This window comes from Dama dama, chromosome 20 (genome assembly GCF_033118175.1).
Source record: "Dama dama isolate Ldn47 chromosome 20, ASM3311817v1, whole genome shotgun sequence".
Taxonomy (NCBI): Eukaryota; Metazoa; Chordata; class Mammalia; order Artiodactyla; family Cervidae; genus Dama; species Dama dama.
In genome coordinates this window covers 36,820,291-36,847,998 of record NC_083700.1, presented here as the reverse complement: position 1 = coordinate 36,847,998, position 27,708 = coordinate 36,820,291, and the positions used below count along the sequence as shown (strand labels likewise).

The 27,708-nt window shown below is 38.3% G+C and overlaps 1 protein-coding gene across 1 annotated transcript in view; it reads left to right on the top strand.

The window, feature by feature from the left end:
• The first annotated feature begins 5,563 nt into the window (after positions 1–5,563).
• NTNG1 (netrin G1) overlaps positions 5,564–27,708 on the top strand; it is a 357,951-nt gene continuing 335,806 nt past the window's right edge. Inside the window, exons 1-2 of the mRNA XM_061168444.1 lie at positions 5,564–5,617; positions 12,279–13,017. Of these exons, the coding sequence (XP_061024427.1) occupies positions 12,772–13,017 (246 nt within the window). The 5' untranslated portion in view covers positions 5,564–5,617; positions 12,279–12,771. The remainder of the gene's footprint in view (positions 5,618–12,278; positions 13,018–27,708) is intronic.

Here is a 27,708-nt window from a genome sequence, read left to right as displayed (position 1 = left end):
TGAAGAGTTGGACATGACTGAAGCGACTCAGCGTGCAGGCACACAGTCTTCCTTCATATATTTTTCTTCTCAGCTTGGAAAGGCTGCTGCTTTTGTTCTTGAAGGATAACTGAAAACATGAAAATTACACAGGAAATTGACACAGCTGTGAACTTTTTAGAGTGAACCTTTCCAGCCAAGACACTAGATTAATTGTGGGATCTCCTTTTCTCAAGAAATAAGTTAATGATCTTAGACAAACTAAGCATACACACACACACACACACACACAAGTTAATGGAGGCTTACTGAGTTTGTTCAGACCACAACATTATTCAAACCCATTGCTCAGATGCCTCTTTATGTAGCCTTGGAAAAAAAGATAAACTGTTAAACAAATATTGACTATGTGTTTTGATCAAAAAGAAAAAAATAAATAGGTCAAAAAAGACCCAGGGTGTCATGATTTTAACAGATTTTACTGGTTGGATAAAAACACCTAGTGTCATGGTACTCTAAAAGCATAAAAATTAAGAGGTGATTTCTATTGACTTCTTATGGATGAGACAGGTTAAATTAAGAACACTATTCACAGGTCATAAAGTTGGAATAGAAAAGATACATGAAATGTTTATTTGACAAAAAAATTCGTCTTTTAAGTTAGCATGCTTTCTTTCAGAAAAAAATACCAAAACTCACATTTTGTTAAATTTTTTCATTTTATTTTAATCAGAGAAGATATTTTTATTATTTTCAAACTATTTTACACAGTGCCATATATTAGAAAGCACATGGATGCTAAAGGTCCTGTTCCTTGTATCAGTCATTGACTATCAGTGGCTTGTACAATCTGCTATTCTTCATGTTCTAGAATCAGTAACACAGTCAATATAAGTATTTTCTTATATTAAAACCGTATGTCCTTTGGTCTGCTATCAGTCTTCAGAAGAACAAAATGAGGCTATTAATCTACTAGTGTTGGGTATGCTTGATATTTGGATAATTTGGGCTTGTAAGTTTAAAATTTCCAGAAAAGTGTACTTGATACGCCTATAACAGCAGGAAAATGCCAATATAGTCAGTGATGGAGCCCATACCAGATGCTTAGGACTTATGAGAGGTTTAAATGTCAAAATATTTAAGCAGTAAAAAATCATGTTAGGTAAGGAACTTCAAAACCTGTCAAAACGACACTGCTAATGACTCTGTAATAAAGTAGGTCCCTGAGCACAGAGTGGAGACAAGAAAGAGCTAAAGGTTTTATAACTACCAGGAAGGATGTTTCTACTGGGACACAAGCAGCAGTAGAAAGCATCTATCACATAGTACACAGTTGGCCAAATAGGACTCGTCCCTTATTTAGATATTTCAGACATCTAAATTTTAGTTTAATATAGTAGGAATTAATCCTTGTTACCAAGAAGACTATTACTGAGTTCTGGGAATGGAAAAAAAATTATTTGCCCCTGCAAGAAACATTTCTCTTGTACCTACTTTATGTCAAGTACTTTACAGTATTTATAGAAAGACACATGTCTTTTTGGACCAGATACATTGCAAAAAGCTTCAATAGTTTGGTCACCTGAGGTGAAGAGCCAACTCATTGGAAAAGACCCTGATGCTGGGAAAGATTGAGGGCAGAAGGAGAAGCGGGCAACAGAGAATGAGATGGTTGGATGGCATCACCAACTGAATGGACATGAGTTTGAGCAAACTCTGGAAGATAGTGAAGGACATGGAAGCCTGGCGTGCTGCAGTCCATGGGGTTACAAAGAGTTGGACATAACTGAATGACTGAACAATGAACAACGACATTGCAATTATGCTACCACTACCAGTTTGTCATGCTGACGCTGCAAGTATTTAAACAACCCTGTTAAATCTCTAAAAAGAAGGTTTTTAAGCAGGTTTTAATAACCTAGAAAAATGAACAATAGAGACCTAAAAGAATTACAAATAGATGAAAATCTAAGTTGAAGAAGAATGAGGAATGCATGGAAATCAGAGAACTGAAAGATCAAATAATTCTCCTCTGAAGGGACAGAAAGAAAAGTAGAGTTGAGAGTTTAACTAAAAAAAAAAAAAATTATTTCAAAGAAAGTTAAATACATATATATTTAATGTATATAAACATATATATGTATATATACGCATGCATACACACATACAAGTGGAAGAAGCAAAGGATGCTAGAGAAAAGATGCCAAGAAAATAGCTAGGTAAATTTCTGATTGCTCTTTATTTAGTTATGCAAATAAATGTGCAAAGATATGTTCAGGAAAGCTGGTTTAAAATGTAAATTCACAGTATCTCATTTTAAGAAGGTATTTCAAATCCACCCAAAACTTTTTTTTTGGAGAAAATTTCCTTCCCTCCAATCCCCACTAGAGGAGGGATCATGATCTGGAGGAGAAAGGGTTTTAATACTGAGAAGTCTCCTTGGGGATTCAAATTTCCTGCTCAGAGTTTATTTGACTTGTTGAGTTGGTGATTTACTGAATCTGAGAAGATCAGAGCAGATGTTTGAGAGAAAAATTCACCTCTGGAAGACTATTACTCTTGGAGTAGGAGAAGCTACTTACCTGGAGAGGGTCCCCCATTCACATATTGGGTTTATTTGGGACTGATGTCTTCCTCCAAGTCAAAGAGACCCTGGAAATGTGGGAAGGTATAGTACAGGAAGAGGGGGAAGGAGGTTAGTTCTGAGTCTTTGACAGCTGAAAAGGGAACTTTCTTCAGGTTGGGAGCCAATATCACAAAGATCTTGGTATACCCTAGAAGAGAATCTCCTAATCTCTGGACAGATTTCTTTTCTTTATTTTTACTGGAGAAACACCTAAAATGATCAAACAAAGCTGAGAATGGAAACTCAGAAGGAATTTTCTTGGCTTGAGAGAAAAGGGCAGGAGGGAAAGGTAAGGATGAGAGCTGTGTGAGGTCAGTGCTCAGGCCAGAAGGCCACTGAGACTCTGAAGAGCCGCTGTGGGTGTTGTCTCTGGGGTTGTACTGGCTTCTCAGAAGGGACGAGGCTCTGGCAGCCCATGAGGGAGGGTTAGGTGGTGAGTGGCATCTCCCTATAATCAGTACATATAGACTCTGGAGAAACTTGGGGAGAGAGTTGACAAAGGGTCACTGTCTAAAAATGCCTTTGAGGAGTTTACCCCTGCAGATAACTCCTTTCTTCACTGTCAGTGCTTGAATGTGGCAGTGGGAAGGAGGGAAGCAAGGAAGTCACAGATTCCTGAACTGGAGGGAGTCAGCTGACAGAGGATTGACCTCTCAGGACTGCCTCTCAGGCGTTAGAGGGTCTGGGGTAAGGGTGCTTGGAATTCCTGCCTCCTTTCTGGCTGCGCAGGGCCAAGAAGGATCTGTTACAGGCTCAATTCAACACGCTTCTCCCCTGTGCACCCTCTGCCACACCAGCCCTGTCACCGCTCTCTGCCCTCAGCTCCGTGCGTCCATTGTGAGGCATGAAGCCAGTGACCAAGTGTTCACAACTGCCATTTCTTATCCTCTAGCTTTGTCTTTAACAAACTTGAGTTTGACTTCTCTGTGGCCCACTGCACTCTGAACTTGGCCCAAATCTGAAGCAAACACTAAAATGCAGAACATGCTTTTTTTGTGTTTATCCTCCAAATCGGTGTACCACAAAGACACATTTCTTATCAAACCAGCTGGCTTCATCATGGGTTTACTCCCTCTCATCTGACCAGCTTTCCCTACTGCTTATGCCCCTTACCATACCAAAAGCCCGTTTCTGTTTGATTTTGAGATGCTCACAGACTTGTGAGATCAGAGCTCCCCCCCCCCCACCCCCCGACCGTTGCAATAGTCTTTAATTAAAGTCTCTCCCTATGTAAGTCAGTCTGGATCCCCACCCTCCCCCTTGACGTTAGTGTGTAGCTCTGAGTGAGATCCCGGGTAAGTCTGAGCCCCCACTGGCGAGGGAAAGAAGGCTTGGGGCGGGGGCATTTGTCTTTCTCTTCAGGGTGTTGATGAGGCCAGAAAGCACAGCTCTCTCTCCAACTTTCCGAAGAAGAATGAATTTCTAAATAAGGAAGTTCGAGGCTTGCGCTGCAGGGGCCGCTGGCTGGGCAAGGGAATTGTTGGTTGAAAAACACCACTGAGATCACAGCTAGGAGTGAGGGGTGTGCTTAGGAAAGGTTTTCTAGAGAAGAGCCAGGAGTGAGGGATGGGACGGGCGCGGGCATGAGTGGAAGGTACGTGAGGAGATACTGGAAACCGCGCTCGGGTGGGCGAGCTCAGGGTGGGGGAGGTGAAGGGTGGTCGATGAGCCTCAGTCCTCGGAGGTCCTGGAGCGGCGGCGGCGGCGGTTAGAGCGAGCGGGACGGAGTTAGGACCGCTCGGAGCGCCCAGGTCTGAGGTAGTGTAAGGTTTGCAATCCTTCCACTTGCTGGCAGTTGCAGAAGATCTGCTTTTAAGTGAAACGTACATGCCACCCCTCCAAGGGCTGCAGTTTCCCCCGGCTTGCTTCTTTCTTTCTCTTCTCCGGCCCTTGCGCTCACTCTTTAATTTGTACGCGCCCCTAAGTTTGCAGAGAGCTCGCTGCCGGCTGGGAGCAGGGTCCGGCCAGGCGCCGCGGGCGGGGGCGGGGAGCCCGGGAACCGCAATCCAGAAGCATCGCGGGCCATGTATATTTCATCAAATGGACTTTGGGTGCGTCGCGTCTCGCAGCCATCAACGCTATGTGCAGTGACATTTCTGACTTGAGTGGAGGAATGCGCGAAGGAAGCCCGGACGAAATTGGTACTAGAGGATCTTCTTGGCGCCAATGCTAATTGTCCTGATTTATGTCCCTTCTGAGTAAGCTCAACGTCTTCGTCTGAAATAAAATGAAAGCTGTGCCAAGCGGGGTAGAACCACCGGACCGCTGTTTCTGATCCCCGGGAAATCAGGAAGTCGTCCTGCGGCTTAAAAAAAAAAAAAAAAAAAAAAATAGGGGAATAAAAAGAAAAGGAAAAAAAAAAAAAAACAACCCTCAGTAAAGTTTAAGGCGAGAAGTGGCAGAGGCAGTGGCGCGAGGAGGCGCGGAGGAGACCCGGCAAGCAGAGGACTGGGCTGGCAAGACCTCCCGAAGGCTGCGATTTCATTATTAATATCACTATATTTTTGGAGGGAGAGGCACCTTTCTCATCTTTCCTTCCTCTCCGCCCACCCCTATTCCCTCCCCCTCATCTACCTGTCAAAGTCACTGATCTTTTGCATTTCGGAAGAGGACGTCAACGGGAAGGAATTCCCCCTCTCGGCTAGGGCTCCGAGAGGGGGCGACGTGCAGGAGGCTGCCCCCCCCGCCGGGGGGCCCGAGGCGAAGGTAATTAAGCGGCGGGGACGGGCGGGCGCGGGGTTCTGCGTCCGTGGGGTCCTCTCGTGCCACGGGCCAGGCGCAACCGGGACCTCGGGGTGCGGCGGCCGGGCCGCGGCGCTCGGGTCCACACCCCCAGCTCTCCCGCTCCGCCCGCGCCTCGGAGATGGCTCGGCGGTAAGCGCCGCCGCCCGCCCAGCGCCGCCCGGGGCTCCGCTGCTGCGGCCGCCGCCCGAGGCGCACCCGGCTGGGCTCGGCCGCCGCCCCGCGCCGTCGGCTGGGCTCCAGCCCGGCGCCTCGCGAACGGGCCCCACGGTGAGTGCCGCTGGCTTCCCGCTCCGGCAGCGACCCGCGCGTCTTCCCGTGGCCCCTCTCCCCCGGGCTTCCTCCTTCCCTCCCCCCGACTCCCGCTCCCCGCCACCCCCACCCCACGCAGCGCCGTCCACAGGCGGGAGGGGAGGCTCCGGGTGGGCGAGGAACTTTGTGGAGCGCCTTGAGGAGGCAGCGCGCAGAACCTCTGAGCGCACACAGCCCGCACCCTCACACCCACACACGTCTTGCTGGTGTGCGCCCGGGGCAGGTGACGAGCCTGTGGGTTGTAGTCCGTGCCTGGGCGCGGGGTCCGTGCTTCCATCGACGGACTCACAGACACACAGCTCGCTCCCCACTGTCTGTCTGTCGCTCTCTCTCTCTGTCTCTCTCTCACACACACACCTGACCACACATAAAGCATTGGAGGGTTCTTTTTTCTTTATTTTCCTTCTTTATTTGCCAGTTGTCCTTGCTTGGGGAAAAAAAACTTGCCCTCTTGACGGCCCCGTGGGGCTGGTGGCCACACTGAGCTTTTGAAGTTCCTTTCTTTTAATCTCCTTCATTGGTGCGAGATTAAAGCATTACTATCCCATGTTGTGCAGCTGGGGAGAAGGGAAAATTGACAGAGAGAAAGACTTGGTATAGGAATGTTGTTTGGAATATTTTCTCTGATTCTTTACTGGCATTGCATTAATCAGTTGATGGATTCGGCTAGGGACATTGAATTGCTCTCCTGTATGGATCTGTGGATGTCTATATATAATACAAATAATACTGAGTATTATTGGGCCCAAAATAACCAATTAAGTGATTCATACACAGGAAAACTTAGATAAAAAAAGAAACTGCGCCCTCTGCTGTTTGTTTTAGTAACATCACTTTAGAGACTCCCCCGCCCCCCCACCCCGGCCCCCCCTTTTTCTTTTCTTTTTTCTTTTCCAGAAATCCACTTAGGAGGCTGTCATTTTACAGGGGAGGGGAGGAAAATTCCTAGTGGAGATTTTAAGCAACTTTGTTTCGAAAAGTTGGAGATTGCGTTTCCATCCTCACATCAGGTACAGATTTCCAGAGTGTAGAGGCTTTTGTTTTCCACCTCCTCCCCCATTCTTCCCAGGGAATGGTAATGGAACCACTCGTTATCATAACAGTTTGTCAATCTTTGGAATGGAAAATTCTGAGTAAGGTTCAGAATTCCACTAAACATATGGTGTATCTGGCAGTAGATTTGCTCTAGAAATAAGGCCCTATTTTATGACTGAAAATACTAAAAGTTTTATTTTACAGAATTGGGGGGAAAATAGAAAAATCTTGTAACAAAATCATTTATTCAGATATACTTAATGGTTCAGCTTGTTAGAAAAAAGTTTTCCAGCAATTCTCTTTTTCGCAGTAGGGGCAACATTTTTCTGATTTGTCTAGTCCTTGAGGTCATCTCTAACCTTTGGGGAATTAACAGTCGCAGGTTTCATATAAGTATTTTGAACTGCCACTTTGAATGCCTTAAACTCCCCTCACCCTCTTTCTCTTTGGCAAAGGAAAATCAGCTCAATAACTGTTCAAGAATCTTTTGGAAGATAAGTAGCTTTCAGTTTTTCTTAAAGACGAAATTTGGTTCTTTGCATGTGGATTAGCATGCAAAGAAAAAAATGCAAGTGTTTCATACAGAAGGTTGTTCTAGTTTACATACATAAGGGATATATTTCCTATTTTTTTCTGGGTGCCATGAAATAAGATCTGTTTCACCGCTGAAGACCAACATAAGGGAATTCAAAATTCTATATAGTTGGCTATTAATTTGGCGATACTTCCTATTGTGAAAATTTAAAAAGGTGACCCTAACATTTTGTAAGAAAATAGTTGATGTTGATTTTATATGCACATAAAGCTGTTTTTCCTAGTGATATTTTTGTTTTGTCAACTTTCACTGGATGTATGTGTTTCAGGTTAGCTTTTTAGAAGGAGGCTAATATATTTTTCTGTTTTCTTTTGTATGTTTGTAAGTGGTGCATTTACCTGTCTTTGCCTCTGTTATTATTCTGGGGAAAAAAAAAAAAAAACAGATCGAATACTAATTCAAAAAATTAAACCATTACACACTTAGTTGATAAATTTTCTAACTGTTGTAAAGATTTGGAGAGTTTTAGAGTTACAAAAACACCAAGTGAATTGGAAAGAAAATTTTGTACAACTCAGAAAATTAATTACATGTTAACAGAAAAATGTGTATGTATGAATTATATTATAGGTCAGTAAGAGATTTAAGCAATTTTATCTTCAGAATCCAGAGTCTTGTTTCAAAACTTTAGGTGGGTGTAGATTTTCTCAAATGTGTACTTGAAACCTTGGATTTCTTAACTTCCCTACAAGACAATGAAAGATTTGTTGTTCTACATTAATAAAACAGCATATTTATTCTAGACTTTTATGAAATAATTTTATGTATTATTCCATCCCCAAACATCCTGCAAAATACATGCCTTCTAATTTCCCTAATCATTATTCTCTTGGTGAAAGCAGAGATCTTTCAAATACTAAGGTGTGCTATTTGGTTTTATTAAGAATCTCTTGATAGGCAGTTGCTCATAATACCCAATCAAGTATGAGTAAAATATGCCAATGATGTTGCAGTACATGTTAAATTTCTTTATCTTGAAAGACAGTTAACAAAAGGATAGAAGCAAATGTCTACCATTAAGAACACTAGAATATGCTTTCTTCACAACACATAAATAAATACAGAGAGCATTTAATATATGTTAAATATCCCATTTAGTTAATCTCATTATGACAATGTTGGAAGCTGCTAATTTTGATATGTTATGGAGTTTGGGTATGTCTGTATCTCCTTGTATTTTTCACTCAATGGAATATGATTATAGTCAATGTTCTTTTTGTTCCTTCCCATTCAGAAACATGCATATTTATAAAATTCTTAATGTCTATGAGGAATGAGTCAATAGCTGTCTATTTCAGGTGCCCCTGAAGAGCTGAGTATTTATGGAATAAATAGCCTACTATCACCACCCCCGCCTCCTCGTGAGATTATATAATAAAATGGGTACTGAGAGCCAGCTAGAGTTAGTGGATTTACTGTCCATGTTTTCCTCTTTGTTGATGAAATTGGCAGTTGTTTTTAGAGTATAATTGTCTATAATTTTGATCATTATTACTTCCATGTAATATTTAGGAGGCTTCTTTTGTAATGAGAGAAAAGACCTATGAAATGACTTCTGCCAAGTTAACACAAGGTGGAAGGGAATTAGCTACAGAACCCTGGGAAAAGATATGTTCCTTGTATGCAAAGCCATTTTATAGCTCATTTTAGTCCAGATCAGTAACATCTATCATGGGTATGACATAACTTTATATTTTCATATTGGCTTTGCAAATTTATACACCAGTCAGAGGTCTGTGGAGTACTCATGGCATATTAATGGGTATTTCTATCAAAGAGGACTTCCTAATACTTGAGTGCACAGGTAGAGATGATGTCACTATGTGATTACAGTGAGTTCCCAGGGTTCACAAAGTTAAGAACTAGAAATGGGGCTATGCAGAGCCCTTCTGAAGCTGCTCACATTTAGGTGAACACTTGAGACAAATTCAAAGTCCACGTTACTTGGCAATTAGTTCAGTTATGGGCAAGAAGGGATTGGTTTGGTATATTAAATCCCCAGATATGTCATTGGCTGTCCTCATAATCGGTTTGCCTGGCTATTTGCTGTAATGACCTAGCTTTGAAGATGCTACTGGTGATTTTAACCTGGTTGAAAGCCCAGCCAGATGGGAACTGGTACCATTAGGTAATAGAGGTTAAGGGGTAAATCATGCTCTATTTTAAAATCATTTTATTTTCTTTGAAAACTCCTTAATTATACTTTAATAGAAAATTCCTGATTTTGACAGGGGCTTCTTTCCCAGTGTGTGGCATGGAAGTCCGTAGATTTATTAGTTTCTTACTGATTTTAAAGTCAGAGGATTTTCTTTGAAGTGTATGGCAATGAAAAGTAGACCCTAATGTGAAGGATACACACTAAGTGACGCTACAAACATAAAAGTTGGAATGAAATCAAATAATTATGTTAAAGAACAGCTTAGTGACCCTCGGCTCCTGATCTGTAATATGCTGTGGTCAATATCTTCTCCTGTGTCAATGGGAGCTCATTAAGTGTAAATTCTGCAGACTGATTGAGCCACGCCATATTAGTGCTTGCCAAAGCTTGACATTTTTAATACATTAATAATATGTCTGTAATGTAATGGAAAACTATTAATCACAACTGGTTATGTGCCAGAAATTTAAGCTATAATTGGCTGCTTCTTGTCAAGAATGTCTGTCGCACAGTCCTGCAACTGCCTAATATTCAAATGTCTTGCACTCCTCTGCATTTTTCTTTTGTCAGTTTTCTAAATTCGATCAATGGTGTAGTCCATAATTCTGTGTAATGACCATCATTATAATTCTGGTGTACTTTAATGAGAATTCGTTGCACTGGGATTGCTCTTGTGTCAGGAAATAGTACCAGGTTCCCATACATTTCCTTAGTGACCAAATTTTTATCATAAATTTATAGGGTCATCCTTCATTTTGTGATTCAACTGAGGCAAAAAAGTGGATGAAGACAGTAGTGAAGAATAAGCAGATTAGGGGGAATAATATTTATTGATTAAAATGTTATTAATCTCAGAGAATTCAAATATATACTTAAGGTCCTATTTTAAAAATAATGTTAAAAGTTGGCTTTTGTGCTCACTCATTTTAAACTCAAAGCAGCTCATCTCAGGTCTTCAAGAGTATATGGTGCTGACTAGCATGTTGTTATGTATTTGAAACTAAGAATTTAAGTTAATAATTTCTGGTGTAGTAGACTTTATACTGCTTCAGTTATAATGCCTACTTTTCCCTCCCTTCCACTTCCACCTCCATGAAAGTGTTTGTTCTTATTGTAATAAAGTAGTAAACGCAGTTGAAAAATGCATCTAGAAAATGCAAATTTGTATTATTTTAATACCTCTTCAGATTATTAATTGTCAAAATGTCAGCTGCTTCTGAAAATATCAACTAAAAATTAGTAATGAATCTGAAAAAAAGCAGAAGGCTATAGTAGCCACAACATTTACTTCTCTGTGATTTTTTTCTTTTTGGTTTAAGATTTCAAAATGTACTGAGCACAATATGGTCTTTACATTACAAGAAAGAGGCAGATTCAAATCTGTAGTTTATACATGTTTAGACAAACTGCTAATTATTGCTTCATAGGAACTCAAATATTCAACACTTTTCCTAATAGAAAATATCACAAATTGCAGCAGTATGATAACATTTTATGAATTGAATATAATGAAAATTGCACTTGCATCCATAAAGCAATTATTATAAATTACTTTGCTATGGAAACACAATTCAACCATCTGTTGGCGTTTCATAGTCTCTGTAGCTTAGTTCATTTTAAGATGGTATATTATTTAAATATAGTAGATTCCTTCTATAAGATTGTGTGAGGACAGTGAACTTCCATATTTAAACTGCTTAGTGTGAATTGAAGGGTCTATATGGTATTTCCTAAAATTGTAGACTTTTTGTCCTTTTACATTTTATTGGGACTGTGACAATATAAATCAGCTAATTAAGCAAATGCACTCTTCTTACACCTGGATTCCAAATATTATTGTTTGTTTAGATTTAGACAGTGATCTCTAAAGAGAAAAGTTGCCAGGTAAACTCACCAATGACTTGTACTCATAGTCTGTAGGCTGTGTTATCAGTTAGCCAAAAGTACTTTTAAACAGTAATTTTTATTTTCTCTTAGAATTAGTGCCATATTATTCTGCTTCATGGCCTGTTAACTCACCCTCAGCTATTTTTATATGTGCATTTTAAATTGTGCGTTTTACTACAGAGCTTTTAGTTTTAAAGCAGTGTATTATATTTGCCTTTGGGACAAATTCCCTTCTTCTGTTACAGAGAGTAACTGCAAATGCAGATGTAGTGGCTATAAAAAGATGTAAGAAAATAGAAAATTCTTATGAAAGGAAAATTTGCTCCTTTGGTTTTATTTTTGAATATTTTTTTCAGAGAGCCAAGTTATCTTTATCACTAAATGCAGCTAAACAAAAGATGCTAAATTCTTCTAATATAATGAGCAAATCCAAAGGGACGGGCTTGTGCCAACAATGCTGGTTTTTCACTCCAGTTAACAAAAGCTAAGAAATGTACAAGGAATTTGTGGATTTTTAGGGTCTCTACAAAAGGCATAGAAGTAGTTGTCACTTCTTTGCCATTGTTATAAAAGCACTCATTTCCCCCATTGTTCCCCTGGAAGATTTTCCAGCACTGCAATATATGAAGAAATGTTTAAATCTAGCTGCTTGCTTTCAGTTTTGTCAAGATGGGAATATAATTTTTGAAGTGAAAACCTGTAGGTCACCTGGAACACAAACATCTGTCTTTGTTATGGAAGAGTTAAATCCTTCATATCAAAATTCTTCCTAATGTGACTGATTTCTGTGGTTTGCTCATTCTAGCAAAGCAGCTGAGTAAAGGTTATCCATATTACACCAATTTGCTTCATATTGCATCTAACCTCCCAAATGTCAACATATCATATATTTTGTAATGCATTGATTGTGGGACAATAACTCTTATTCTTATTGTTTTTAAAAGGGTTTTGGTGCCAGAAGAGAAGAATGATTGATGGGAAGCAGACACCGAGCGATAGACACTCGTCCTTTTGCTTTAGCTACTGACACCTCAGTGCACCTGAGCATCCCTTGTGAACTGTGAGCGTCAAGCACCCAGGGTTATTGGATGTACAATAGGAGAGCCATCACTTTGATAAATCATTATCTGCTACTGGACATCTTTTATAAAAAACCAAACTAGACCCAAGGCTAATAGATGCGTTCTAGGACAATGAAAAAGCTGCAAGTTGTTGCTAATGCCTAGTGCACAAGTATGCTAGGCTTCCACCAAAGTCCTCAATATACCTGATCATGTGCAATATATGAACCCTTCACTTTTAGTTTTGGAATCTACGTTGAAGTCTCATCTTCTTTTTCTTTTTTTTTTTTTTTCCTTTTTTTAATATACAAACCTACCTACGTATAGACATAGATAAGCTGCTTTAGTGACCACGAAGATTGCCAAGAATTTAGAGATGTATTTGTCAAGATTCCTGTCAATTCATGCCCTTTGGGTTACAGTGTCCTCCGTGATGCAGCCCTACCCCTTAGTGTGGGGGCATTATGATGTGTGTAAGACTCAGATTTATACGGAAGAGGGGAAAGTTTGGGATTACATGGCCTGTCAGCCGGAATCCACAGACATGACAAAATATCTGAAAGTGAAACTGGATCCTCCAGACATTACCTGTGGAGACCCTCCTGAGACATTCTGTGCAATGGTGAGACAACCTCTTTGAATTGCATATTTCACGTTAAGTGCTGGCATGTTGTATGTGCATACAAATGTGGTGAGTGTGAAAACTCAACTCAGGCAATGAGCAGAATCTGCAGGTGGCAGATTTGTGCTAACAGGCTAGCTGCATTCTCAGTGGAGACCTGCACCACCCGGAATTACACTTTGCACAGTGTGATTGACACACTTCCTGCGAACCAAAGGTTTCACTGAGACAAATGCACTGAATATAAATTATAAAGCAAAAAGTCCAGTTGAAGTTTAAATTTCAGAATGGAGATTGGGAATATGATTAGATCACATGTGATAGATTAAGGATAAAATCCATTGGTAAGCCAACTTTAAAAACATAAAGGTTTCTTCACATGCTTCTTTAAATGAAGGCTAGTCCTGTGTTCTACAGTTCAAGGCTTGAGTAGATGTCATGGTTTTCCTCATCGGGAAACTGCTGTGGTTTGGAAATTCTTGGTTAGGAGACAGGAGCCAAAGCCTCATGAGAAGCTTTTCTGGAAGAATCTTGTCAACTTATCCAGCCTCTTGTTTGTAAGGGTTATGGTTTTCCAGAGAAAAGGCTGGAATATTGAAAATGTTTCCTAAAAAAGTAATGACATGGAGCATGCAAATTCAAATACTCTCCTTTTGATAAGCAAAGTTAGATAATTCATTGTTTTCATAGTATAGAAAAGGCATTCTGGGTGGTAAGGTAAATGCTATGTGACACGTTGAATTTTTTACTAGAGACATTGCTGAAAATATACCCATAAGGTGTAAGTAAAGACTTTGATCATTAAAATGATGTAAATCAGTGTGCTAAAGAATTCAAACAGTATGTTCATTTGGTGTATGTTGTTTTATTATTATTATATGTAGGGTTTATTTGATACATGAACTGGGATCTCATTTTTCTCTATATAACAGATGTAATGGTATGGCAGATTTTAATAGTATCTTTACCTGACTTTATTGTCTTGAACCTGGCCTGGCATTTTCAGGATAGTGAAACTATTAATCAAAGTAGCATCTGTTCACAGTCCCTAGTGAGTGAAATTAGCATAAGATCATCTTAGACCTAGCACTGCAGAAAAGGTTTTGTAACAGGAAACAATTTTGAGCACTAAAGAGTCTTTTCGCCTAAAAGCTAAGGGCTTGCCATTTTTCAGAAGTGCCTTTGGGGACTGGTTTGAATTATAGTCTAAACCTGATTTTGTGGAGAGTGAGAAAAAGAGCTTGGCTATTAGGTGTCACTATGACTAAAGTGCTCTGAAAGACTAAATATTTCAAAGAGAGGACCGTCTCTGGGAAGCAGGTATGTGCTTTGCAAAAAAGTTGCCTTTTAGAAACCAGAGACTTGCAGGAGAGGTGTTTATTCAAATACATTAGGAAAACTGTAATAAATCTGTAAAAGAGAGCAGAGGCATTTGTTGGCTTTATATAAGGTTTCTAATAATCTCTCATAAAAGGTAAAATTTAAGATCTTATTGCAAATCTAGGGGTGAAATGGCTGTTGAGGTGACAGGTGGTGCAATCTTCCAGTCCTTAGCAGAGGATAGTTCTGGGCCAAGTCTTAATATTATTAAGATACTCTATGTATTGGCTTGCATGCATTGCTAGCGATATGCCTCTTCTGGAATTGTTTAATAATTTACAGATCTAAGTAAAATAGCAGAGATCCTTTTTCAGAGTGCTGTTTGTACTTGCACAGGCTCTGTATGATATGCTCAACATGTGATTTGAACGTGCAGCTTCCCTGATGTCAGCCTCTGGCAAGAGGGTGCTTGCTCAGCACTGCTGCTGTCCATCATGTTGAAGGGTTTACCTGGTGTCTTCAGCATACCTCTCTCTCCCATCTTGAGTGGGAAAGGGCACATTATAGAACTTCTCATGCCTGCTTTTTACACTTACATGGTCTAAGGTTCTTAAGCCAGTTCCTAGCAGTTCAGTGGCTAAGTGATGTTAGAGACCAAAAGAGAACAAATGAAAATGATATCCCTCAGCTTTCTCAAGTGCAGTAATATATGTACTTTACATGTTTATATGAAACTCCATAGGACAGTGTTTTAAAATACTGCATGTTACTATGATGCAAATATTCAGAAGCCTTGGTGGGTTTAAGCTTGTCATTAAACAGAATTGTTTTTCAAGAGAGAGTGTGAGATTTGTGAGATGTTACCTATAGCGCATTACTTGGGCTCCTTAATATACATTTGATTGGCATAACAGATTTAATAATCTACCCTTTAAATACAAAGTTTGGGACTGCTTGTATGCATAGTATATACCAAGTCAAAGATAGTGACCTAATATAGCAACACATCCTCTCTCTAGTTTTGTATTTTCCATAAAATTCTTTAATATAAGGGTTCCTGACACAAGGCTGTAAAGCTGCTTCAGGATGCTGTCATATCAGACCTGTTTGGGTGCTCCTTAGCCCGAGGTCTAATGGGAATCCATAAAGTCATTTGTGTTATGACTTTCACGTTCTCCCCTCCTTGACACATGCCTCCATACCTGCTCCTTCAGAGTCGTTACGGCCTATTACATCAGGGAAGCTGCCATATAAGCACAATCACTGCTTAGCCCTGATATGTAAATGTTTGCTGCAGAATGGTTTCAGTAATCACTTACTCGGCTAGTGACACCCTTATTAGCTGTGACTAGCAATTCTGAGCACCAAGGGGACATTTGGTCAGAGAAATACCCTATAATTCCCATAACCAATTTATCTTATATAAAGGTGAATTTCATTGGCAGTGCACTAAGAGTCTGTACTGCTGCTTTTTGCATCACCTCCATCATTATATGCCAGTGACCATCCGTGAATGCTGCATTTACTTTAGAGTGAGATTTTAGAGAAAACGGACCACATGATTCCATTTAGATCTCTGCTTATTAACCTAGGCAACCTGCTTAATACCTCTTTAATGTCCCAGTAATTTTAAGTTTTTGTATAGTAATAGTACCAGCATTTTAAATATTAGTTTTTTGGGAGATTTTGCCATTTCTGTTTTATGATAGTAGAATAGGGGAATAGAAATAGATATACACATATACATGTATATGCATGAATGTTGTATATTGAGGCCATACATTTTCTTTTTAGTTTAGTTTGATATATTCCTTGTAAGTTGTTGATGGCTAAAAAAAAAATCTGTTTTTGTTAAGGGAGAAGAATATGAAGGGTAGAAGAGAGTTAAGCATTTAAAAACATTTTTTTTTAGGCTGCGATAACATTAGTATAGATTGTGTCCTTCAGCTGCATAAAAGCTTCAGGTAGCAAAGCTTTGTCAGAACATAGAGATCATCGAATGACTACAGTTTGTTTCAGTTTGCATAAAGAGCAAATCTGATGACCTGAACCTGGGTGTAAAGCAGAAGTGACAACACAAAGCTGTGACTTGTCCTTTGTGTTTAGACAAACTTAGTTGTCATATCTTCATGCAACACCCCAGTAGCTTAAAAATGGCAAAATTATCTGCCATTATCTCCAGTCTGTGGCTGATTTTCTGGGTAAGTTAAACAGAAGCTTTCAGAAGAAGCCTACAGATGGAAGAAGTCATAGGCGTTTATACAATTTATGACACAGAAGTGCTGATGATGGTAGAAATGCGAGCCCTTGAGTGCAGCTATGGATTTCAGAGCCAATCAAAACTAAATTAGGAAACAAAGATTATTAAAATGTCTTCTGTGCATGTAATTTTGGCATAATATTATGAGGTGGACATTAAATGCTTCCCTTGGAGACCTTCAGCATCATTAATGCAGCACGCCTTTAATTACATGTAGACTCATATTACTAAAAAATGGAGAAAATAAAGTACTCTGAGGTGTAGTTAGCAATACCCTCATTATGTTTACTGAAATAATTAAAAGAAACGGTATAGTTTTTCTAAATAAAATGTCAGAATTTGAATTGAAAATGGATTTTCTTTAGGAAATTTACTAATGTGTGCCTGTGCTCTTGATAGGCATTTATTCAGGCACCAAAGCAGGTCTATTAATGATCATTCCATATTGTGCTATTTCCAAATGGACTCCTATTAAGAAAAAAATTGTAATTATTGTAAGCATTGTGGATAGAGCATATTTCATTATGTTCAAATGGAATTTAAAAAGTAGTACAAAAGCCTTCCTGTTTTATTATTTTATAGGAACCCAGCGGGATGAGTGAGTGGTGATGGATGCATAGTCTCAGGGCTACCCATAGCTTACATTTCTGATTTGACATCAGCTCAGGTTGCCATCTGGTGGCTATCAGGTGGCCTTTGAGAAATTAATTTGATAAATTTAGTTATGTTTTTAATGACAAGGCATTAATATCAATTTTCCAAAAACTGGAAATGACATTGACTTATATAATAATCAAATAATCTTAAAAATTCACTCTGTTCACATGAAACATAATTTAATAAATGAATGAAGTTTTAATAACAGTGACATCTTTCATTTGAATTGATTTATCCCTGAATTATGCCAGAATGAAATTTTTAAAAATCTTCAGTTCCTTCATTATTAACACTTCATTGTTTAGTTCATTATTTAGACTTATTTCTAAGAAAAACTTAATTTATGTTTGCAGTGAGTTAAGTTCCATGGAGATCGGTCTTCTGATACAGCACTATATCAAGTGTTCCCTTGTTAAGGAGCCAGCAGTAGCTCCCTATTATCTATGTATCAAGTCTAAAGTACTCTACATGGTTTTTAAATCTGAGTGTTTACAACCTTATTTCCAGTTACTTTCCATCAGTACCCAATGACATTTCCAAGTGATTTAGGACTGGCAGTCTCATTGGAAGGGACCCTGGATTTGGGTTGAGGCTGCATAGGCATAGCATGCATGGTTTATGTGGGAGGCCTTGAGAGGGAGCTGATAAAGATTATGTGGGGCTAGCTAAACTTAAAACCTGCCTCATGTCATTTATTGTTCCCAGACAGTGTTCTCTCTGTGCTGAAATGCCCTTGCCTCTGTTGAACTAATGCACAAATATAACTCCAGGCTACTGTATATGGAATAAAGTGAACAGAGCATATAGCACATGCAAAACCTGATGGTGGTGCTGGTGGTGAGAATCAAAATCAATAACATGTGGTCCCTCCCTCGAAAGGAAGCAAAAAAAAAAAAAAAGAGTCCTAAGCAAAATTAATATATAGGGGTATATAGCCAGAATCTGGGGACAGAGGCATAGAAGTAAGACCAGCACTCAAAGTTTAAACATGAATTATTTTGCTGCATATTAAAGGGCCACTTGGAAAATACTTCTGATAGCCAGGTTCCTGATATTAAACTGTCTGAAGAAGATAGGAAAAAAGGCTGGGTGCAGCAGATGCTGCTGCTGCTAAGTCACTTCAGTCGTGTCCGACTCTGTGGGACCCCACCAGGCTCCCCGTCCCTGGGGTTCTCCAGGCAAGACACTGGAGTGGGTTGCAGCAGATGAAGGCGCAGCATTTAAATCGCAGCCTAGTGGCCTGGTTAATGGTAGATTGACACGTTATATGTGGCAGAATGGAAGAGGAGCAAAAGTTCATAGGACTAATAAGTTAGACCTGTGTGTGCATGTGTGTGTGTGTGTGTGTGTGTGTATTTCATATATCTGGCACTCCAGTTGTACACAGAGATTAAGAGAGGCATTTAACTGAATGCACACATGCAAGATTTTAAAGGTGAAACATGAGACTTCAGTATAATTACTGCCTTGTAGCAGACAACTTTGAATTACCTCCTTCAGTTCCCCCAAGATTTCTGCTCTAGAGAAATACCACTTTAAAAGTGTTGAACTAGTGTCCTTAAAAAACCCCATAGTCTGTCTGGATTGTTTTGAGGTCTCTCAGGCATACTCTGTAGACTTTTGGTGGTGGGGCTTGTTCTATCTTAGCTCTGGAACTGTGCCTGGGTCTTAGACTGGCATCTTGATCCTCTGACGTTAGTGACTAGTGTCATCACACAGGAAGTCCCTCATCTCATGTGTTTTTCTACCAGGACAAACAGAAGACATTCCTTTTGCTTGGAATAGTCTCCTCTTATCCCTATTCCACCCATCCTTCAAGGTCTATATCAAGTTGGTTTCTCTGTATACTTACTGCCAATTTGATAATTCAGTTAGTAAAGAATCCGCCTGCAATGAGGGAGACCTTGGTTTGATCCCTGGGTTGGGAAGATCCCATGGAGAAGGGAAAGGCTACCCACCCCAGTATTCTGGCCTGGAGAATACCATGGGGTCCCAAAGAGTTGGACATGACTGAGTGACTTTCACTTTCAATATCAGCTCAAGTCATTCTCTTGACCTTTTAACTATGTAATTAAAATATATGCCCATCTATCTACTCTACTATTCTGTAACATTTAGCAATTCATTCATCTTATTTATTTATATACCCACATACACATATGTTTCCTGCAGTCTACTGTATCTTGACTCTTGATCTGGACCACTGCTATCCTTTAAGCGAGATAATACATGAGACAGTCTCTCATACTCTCTTGATGCAGAGTAGGAGCTCAATAGAGACTGTATATTGCATTTGTTTTTCTACCTTATAGCATTTACCATATATCTAGGTAACAAATACATAATAACATGTTTTTAACTAATTAATCAATTGATTGAATATAATATTTGACTTTCTGGAATGTTTTCTGTTTTGTGAGGATTTTTATCATGAATCTTTTTTCTCAGTAAATTAAGAGACAAAAAATTTAGCTACTGCATTTGGGCAGCTTATAATGATCTCAAAAGAGATATGGGAGAGAAAAATCTACTTTGAGTTTCAACACTGAAAGTATGTATGAAGAATTTTTTCCATTTGTATTGAAAATATTCAAAAAATATTTTTCCAAATAAAAAATTTGGAAAAGATGAAAAACCTCACACTCAACATTGAAATAGTTTTGTCATTTTTCTTATGTCTTCCTCCCTAAATATAATATACGTTTTGTTTTACAAAGTTGGAATCATGGAATCATATCACATATAATTTTTCATCTTTTTTATTTGCTAATATAGCTTTATTATTTACTTATATCAATTATATATTATTAAAGAATATGACTTGATAGTTATAAATATCCTATTATAAATATATAATATTTAATCATCCTCGTACCTTGATGACTTGATTTTTTTTTGGTTATAATGCTTTGATGAATATATATCAGTATAGTTTTCTTTATTAAACCTACTCGTCTTCTCCCATATTAAATGTACATTTTTTTGATGATGAGCTCATTGTTTTGTATTTAGTTGAGGCTAAAGGGTTGGGCTGTATTCTTTTGTTCTCAAGAGTGGAATCCTACTGAATGGAGAGGACAGAGCATTCTCTAGTGAATCTTGGGGAAAGATGTGTGTATGTTAATTGCTCAGTCATGTCAGACTCTTTGTGACGCCATGGACTGTAGCCTGCCAGGCTCCTCTGTCCATGGACTTCTCCAGGCAAGAAAACTTGAGTGGGTTGCCATTCTCTTCTCCACGGGATCTTCCTGCTGAGGGATTGAACCTACATTTCCTACATTGCAGGCAAATTCTTTACCATCTGAGCCACCAGGGGAAAGAGGTGTGGGACTTAAATCAAGATGTGAGACTCAGGCAGGCCCCTCTCTCTGGGCCTTGCTCTTTTTTCTCTGGACATGAGAGAGAGCTTCTAGAGGTAAAAGAAGATAGTTTCTGCCACATGGGAGAGAGAGAGCAAAAGTCAGGAGACCTGTTTGGGAACAATAAGCTGAAGATGAGCAAGTTACACCTTGTAAACTACACTTGTGGCTTTAAATTAAGAGACAAAAAATTTAGCTACTGCATTTGGGCAGCTTATAATGATCTCAAAAGAGAGATGGGAGAGAAAAATCTTAAAATTGCTTTAAATTGATCCACAGTGAGAAATGCATTTTATATTGCAATGCTGTAAACATCCTCATACCCACAACCAAAACAAAAACTTTGGGAAATGATCCTTCCTCTTTCATGTGTGCTATGCCCTCTGATATTTTATCTTCCTTTATATTCTTTTTTCTTCTTTAACAATAGTTGAAAATTACATATTGATGGTTACCTGCAAATTACAAGTAGTATTGTTTTTGAACCTTACATAAATGGAAAAATTGGATATACATTATTGTATAACTTCCTTTTTTAAAATTTAACATTATATTTCTGAGATATACTGTATATAGTAGTCTACCATATGAATATCTGGATATTTCTTTAATCAGTCTTCTATTTGTAGACATTTAGATTGTTTATTTTTTATATTTTAAGGCTATTAACTGGTGTCAATTTTAACTTCTGTCAGTTTTCCAGAAAGATAGTTAATTTTCATTTCCTCTATGGCACCCCACTCCAGTAATCTTGCCTGGGAAATCCCATGGACCGAGGAGCCTGGTAGGCTGCAGTCCATGGGGTCTCGAAGAGTCGGACACGACTGAGTGACTTCACTTTCACTTTTCACTTTCATGCACTGGAGAAGGAAATGGCAACCCACTCCAGTGTTCTTGCCTGGAGAATCCCAGGGACGGGAGCCTGGTGGGCTGCCGTCTATGGGGTCGCACAGAGTCGGACACGACTGAGTGACTTCACTTTCACTTTTCACTTTCATGCACTGGAGAAGGAAATGGCAACCCACTCCAGTGTTCTTGCCTGGAGAATCCCAGGGACGGGAGCCTGGTGGGCTGCCGTCTATGGGGTCGCACAGAGTCGGACACGACTGAAGTGACTTAGCAGCAGCAGCAGCATTTTATGAAATGTCCTAGTCACTAGACCCTCATCATTACTGGGCCTCTAAGTCTTAAATTTTCTTCTAATATAGAGTCTTTGCAGATAAATTATGTAGTTTACCAAAAAGGATACTGATGAAATTATCCTTACTATGGGCCCCTTTTCTGCTGTGATAATAGTTTTAAAAATTTGGCACTGATATACAAACATATTGGAAGGTGAAAATGACATTTTATTTTTTTTAAATGTTTATCTATTTGCTTATTGAACAGATTGATTTACTTAATACGTTTCTTGGCCATTTAAATTTCCTTGTTCCTGACTGTAGTAGTTTTACTCCTTTGTACTTTTTGCCCCTTTTCTAACTTTTCTATTGAAGTCAACAATTAAAAGATATATATTTGGGCCTTTTAAACAGATAGCATCCATTTATCAGTTGATCGAGTTCAAAAGTGAATATCCTTTCTTCCAGAAAAGTAGGTCTTATTTCAGAGACTTTTCCATACCCTTTATTTGTGGAAATTTTATGTGATCTTGCCCTGGGTTTTGATATCAGGGGGCCATCATCTCACAGCAAGGAAATATTCATCTGAGTGCCCTCTTGAGTCTTTTGTTTCTAATGTGAAAACTTTAAGAAGCTGTCGTTCACTCGCAGTAAAGTGTTCCTGTTCACTTAGAATCAGTGCTTTTGGAGACAGTTGCATAGTTAAACAATTCCTTGTATAAAGATGGCTGGTGTGAAATCTGCTTTGGTTTTAGTTCCCCAGACCAATGGGCAGACTAACTTTTTTTTCTTTTTCCTTTTCTCAGACTAGCTTTTCATGTACCATTTTCAGATTTCAGAATTTCTTTCCTTACAAAAGGGAAAAAGGATGAAAGTTGTTTCACACACATCATAATGGAAAAGACCTTATACTGAGATTGGCAGGTTGTAGGTTTCTTCTCATCTTTCTGGGAATAGATTCTCATAGTATCAGTTCCATGAAAATTAAAGACGTGAGCCGAGGAAGAAACCAGAATTGGTTTTCATTCTTTGACCTACTTTGGAACTGACTTCTAAAAAATTAAATGAAGAATTGAGCTGGATGCTGTTTTAGTGCAAAGAAATAGCCCTTTTGGTCCAGAGGATTGATGTCCATTGAGAAGTCCATCAGCTGACACTATCATCAGGTCATGTCTGAACAATGATTTTTTACCATTCCATATAACTTTTTGTTTGTTTCCTGTTGTTCTTTCCTTCTTGGAAGTGATAAAATGAAGAAGTCGAATATGCTTCTAAGCAACTCTCTCTCAAGGGAGAGGAGAATCCAATGTATGTGGTCAGTACAAGTTGCAGAAAAGGCTCTGTGCATGACAAAAAAAATCTGCTGATGACCACTGAGGTTGATTGTGATGCCTGGACCGCGCCGTGTGGATTTTTATTTCAAAATTTAGGAAAGCTAATCTTACATGTGGTGTTAGGAAACACTGTCACCAATGTGTCTACAGTTTGACTCAGGATAATGTTCTATTTAGTCATAATTAGGTCACTTTAATAGTGCCTAGCATAGCTCTTGCCTGGAAAATCCCATGGAAAGAGGATCCTGGTGGGCTACAGTCCATAGGATCACAAAGAGTCAGACACTACTGAGGTGACTTAGCATGCATTCACAGCATGTGTAAATACACTGTAGTTCTTTATGCATGCTTATTGAATTTAACTTGTGGAATATTTTTACAAATAGTGCTATTTATCAAGAACTTACCTGATGTCATGCAGTGTACTAAACACTTTGTTAGTTCATGTAATTCTCAGTTTTATCATTATTCTTATTCAATGGGTGAAGTAATTAAGACAAGGTGTTAAGAAACTTTTCCAGTTAAGTAGTGGGAACAGGTTATGTATTATATTGCTGTGTTCAGATGCTCAGTTGTGTGTGACTCTCTGCAACCCCACAGACCATAGCCTGCCAGGTTCATCTGTCCATAGGATTCTCCAGGCAAGAATCCTGACCCAGGGCTCGAACCTGTGTCTCTTATGTCTCCTGTATGGGCAAGTGGATTCTTTACGACTAGTACAACCTGGGATGAACAGATGTAAATCCAGGCAATCTAACATGCATGTCCTACTTTTAAACTATACCATAGATTACCCACTAATTTTATTTGTTGTATGTGAGATAAAATCATCACAAAAACCTTTTTAAAATCACATTTATGATTGGGACTGTAAGCTACAACACTATGATTTTGAATTTAAAAAGCCTTTTATCTAAAATAAACTCAGAAAATTGGATTCTGTAAACAAAGTGTATGGAATGTTGGAAATACACATTATGTAATGAGTGTCTTCATTCCGGGACACGAGAAGCAATCAACAGTGTTTGTTTCCATTCCTGCTTCTTTTCCATTAATGTGTTCATGTAAATGGAAATAAGCCATTAGAAATCATAGACAGCAGAGTACATATTGTATTCACAGTCTAAAAATCAGAATAATAAGTTAGCAACTTTTGGCTAGTTAACAAAATTGTATTCTTGTGGGTGAAGTGTTGAGAAAGTAGTTAACGTGATACTTTTGAGTTTTTTTTTTCTTTTTTACACTATCAATAACAACTGTTATATAGCCAACTGCCTCCATGCTGTCTCCACTTGGATGTCTAGTAGACATTTTTAAATTTCACATGTTTATTATAGAACTCTTGATTTCTTCTTCCCAAATCAATTCTGCTTCTGGTCTTTCCCATATCTATAAATGGAAGCTTATATTTATCTAGTTACTCAAGATGAAAAATCCTCCTAAACTCCTTTATGCCTCTAACAACACATATATATTGGTTCTATTAGCTAAACCTTCAAACACATCCCAAATCAGACCACTTTTCATCATCTCCACTACTAGCAACCAAGTTCTAATCAGCTATTTCTCTAGGCTGCATTCCTGCAGTATCTACTAATTGGTCACCTTGCTTCCCACTTTTTTCCTATTATTAAATTCATGTATGCTTTATAATATATATATTTTATGGTTTGCAATTATTGTATATGTTTTATAATAATATATATAATATAGACAATGAAATATATAACATAAAACATAAAATATATAATATATATTTATGAAATATATAATGTTTTATATGGTGTATATAATTATATATATTGTTATATTGGCTTCCAAGGTGGCTCAGTGGGTAAAGAATCTGCCTGCATTGCAGGAGGCACAGTTTCAATCCCTGGAAGATCCCCTGGAGGAGGGCATGGCAACTCACTCCAGTATTCTTGCCTGGAGAATCCCATGGACAGAGGAGCCTGGTGGGCTACAGTCCTTGGGGTCGCAAAGAATCAGACACCACTGAAGCAGCTGAGCATGCATGCACATGTTATCATACATATATTATGTATTTATAAATATTATATATCATATAAATATATAACTAGACAGTATACTTTATGTAAATATGCATACATATAATTTTAAGGATCTGAATGAGTCAGAGCTTTTCCTTGTTTAATTTCCTCTCATATTTTTGTGTCCCGTTGAGAATTAAATCTAAACCACTGTGGCTTCCTGAAAGATCCTATGTAATCTGGTCCCTGAATACCTCTCTGATCTCTGTTCTGATCAGTCTCATCTTGCTCAGTCCTTTCTGCCTACTTTCTTGATGTTCCTTGTTAAACTTAATTTATTCTTGCCTTGTCTGGACCTAAGTTCTCAATATTTTCTCATAGCTCTTTACCACCTTTTGTTAGGTCTCTGCTTAAAAGTGTTTCTCAAAGGGGCCTATCTGATCACCTATCTGATCATCTCATCTAAAATCATACTCACACGCTTTATTCATTTTCCCTGATCCTGCTTAGTTTTTCTTCATTGAATTTATTATGGAGTTGATGTTCAAACTATTTAACAACTGGGACACCTCCAACACTGACCAGTCAGAAGAGATGTCAGTGGTTATACTTTACTGGGTACCTTCTGACTGAATATCAGTTATAACAACCTTATATTTATTATGTTATATGCTACTCCTTTATTTATATTTCTTTTCTTCTTCCCAGTACAAGCACCAGAGGGCAAGAACATTGTCTTGTACCTGCTATAGTGGGGCTCAGTAAATATTTGTTGAATGAATAAATGAACTGCTAGATATGTTAATTTGATCATAGCATTCATATCAAAGATTTTTGCTCTAATACATATATGGTCTTTGGGATGTATAGGACCTTTGGAAGTCCTTGATCTTGAAGATATCATAAGAATTTTTTTCAGTTTTTAAAGTATGTAAGCAATATAACATGCAGATACAACTACCACTTAAAATTAGCAAAGGTACATATTGTTTTTGTTATGATTAAAAGAAAATACTGTCCAAGTTTAAATCATGTTTGTCTTCATGCCCTGATCCATTTTTTGCCTCCCTCTACCAGAGGGAACCAGTGTTGTAAATTTGGTACACTTCCTTCCAGTCCATATTTTAATACTTTTTATACCAAGCTTGTGTGTTCATAAACAATATGCAATTTTGATTTGGGGCTTTTAAAATATTACCATCCTAAAAAATCTATCCTGTTACTTACTTTTTTATTCAACCATGTTTTTATAAATTATCCATTTGATCTGTATGATCTTGTCCATTATATTAAAAATGTATATTCCATTGTATAAATACAGTCTTCATTATTTAGGGAATTTAGGAAGTTCTTTTTCTTTTTTTTTTTTTTAGTTTTATGTAATTACAGATCACTGAGCAATAAAAATTTTTGTACCCATATCTTGGTGCATATGAGCAAGACTTTTGTTTCATTTTCTTTTTCCCAAGATGTGTACCTGATAGCCAATCTTTTGGTTTATAGAGTATGATATTTTCATAAAAAGCAGTTGGACCCTTTATATTCCTACCGACAAATTATAAGGATTCTCCTAAGTTTTGTCTTGTTTACTAATATGCTTCCTTTTACCGTGTGAAAAAGTTGAAAGTTGAAAAAAGTTTAAGAAATCATGTTTCTTTTATTGCCTTAGATGTCATGATACTCATAGTTTGATTTAATTATCATCACAACTGTAATTAACTTGGGATTTTTAATAGGACTCTATATACCATGACCTTTGACCGCTCATCTTTTAGAAATTACTTAATAGTAAATCACTTGGACATTGTATGAGCATTATTAATAAATATTCATAGTTATGGATCAATAGGAATAAATATAGGATTTAGAGAAATAAATATTGAGCCAAACTATAAACAAACTTCTTTGACTAGATTTTTATACCTAGGGCAACACATTTTAAGAGTGATATCTTCCACCTGAATTGAAAAATATACTCTGATCTGTATAACTTATGCAAAAATCACAGTTTAAAATTTTTAAATATTTAGCTATATATAATTTTTTCTCCAAAATCACTGTCTTCATTACTGGACTGTAACAATAGCCTTATAGTGCTTTTAAACTGGAAGTCTCTTTGCTTACTTTGCAAAATGATATATAAATATTGCCTCATCCATCACCAGAATGACTTGTTTCCTAGATGAAAACCTGAGGGTGATGTGTAACTGTAATAAATTTGGACAGCAAGGGAAGGGTTCCATTTCCAATTAAAACCTACAGCCAGGATGTTTCCATTTAGGCTGACAGTGTAGGTAGATCAGTACACATTTTGTTCATTTGCCTGTTTGTTTGGGGCAAATTGGGATTGTTTTAGGAGTAAAAACAGTAAAGATTAAAGTTTCAACAGTAAAGATTAAAGAAGTAGCCTCATACGAGTAAGAAAGGGCCAAATGCCCTTTCTGGATAGGAAGTTGCCAGGATCCTTGGGTCCTGGGCCTTTTTAAAAATTAGTCAATTGATTGATTTATTTTTGTTGAAGTAAGTTGATGTGCCATATTGTGTTAGTTTTAGGTGTAAGGGTGTTGTACATATAGAATCCCGGTATTCTGAAGTAGGGGTTTCCCTCATGGCTCAGCTGGTAAAAGAACCGGCCTGCCAATGCAGGAG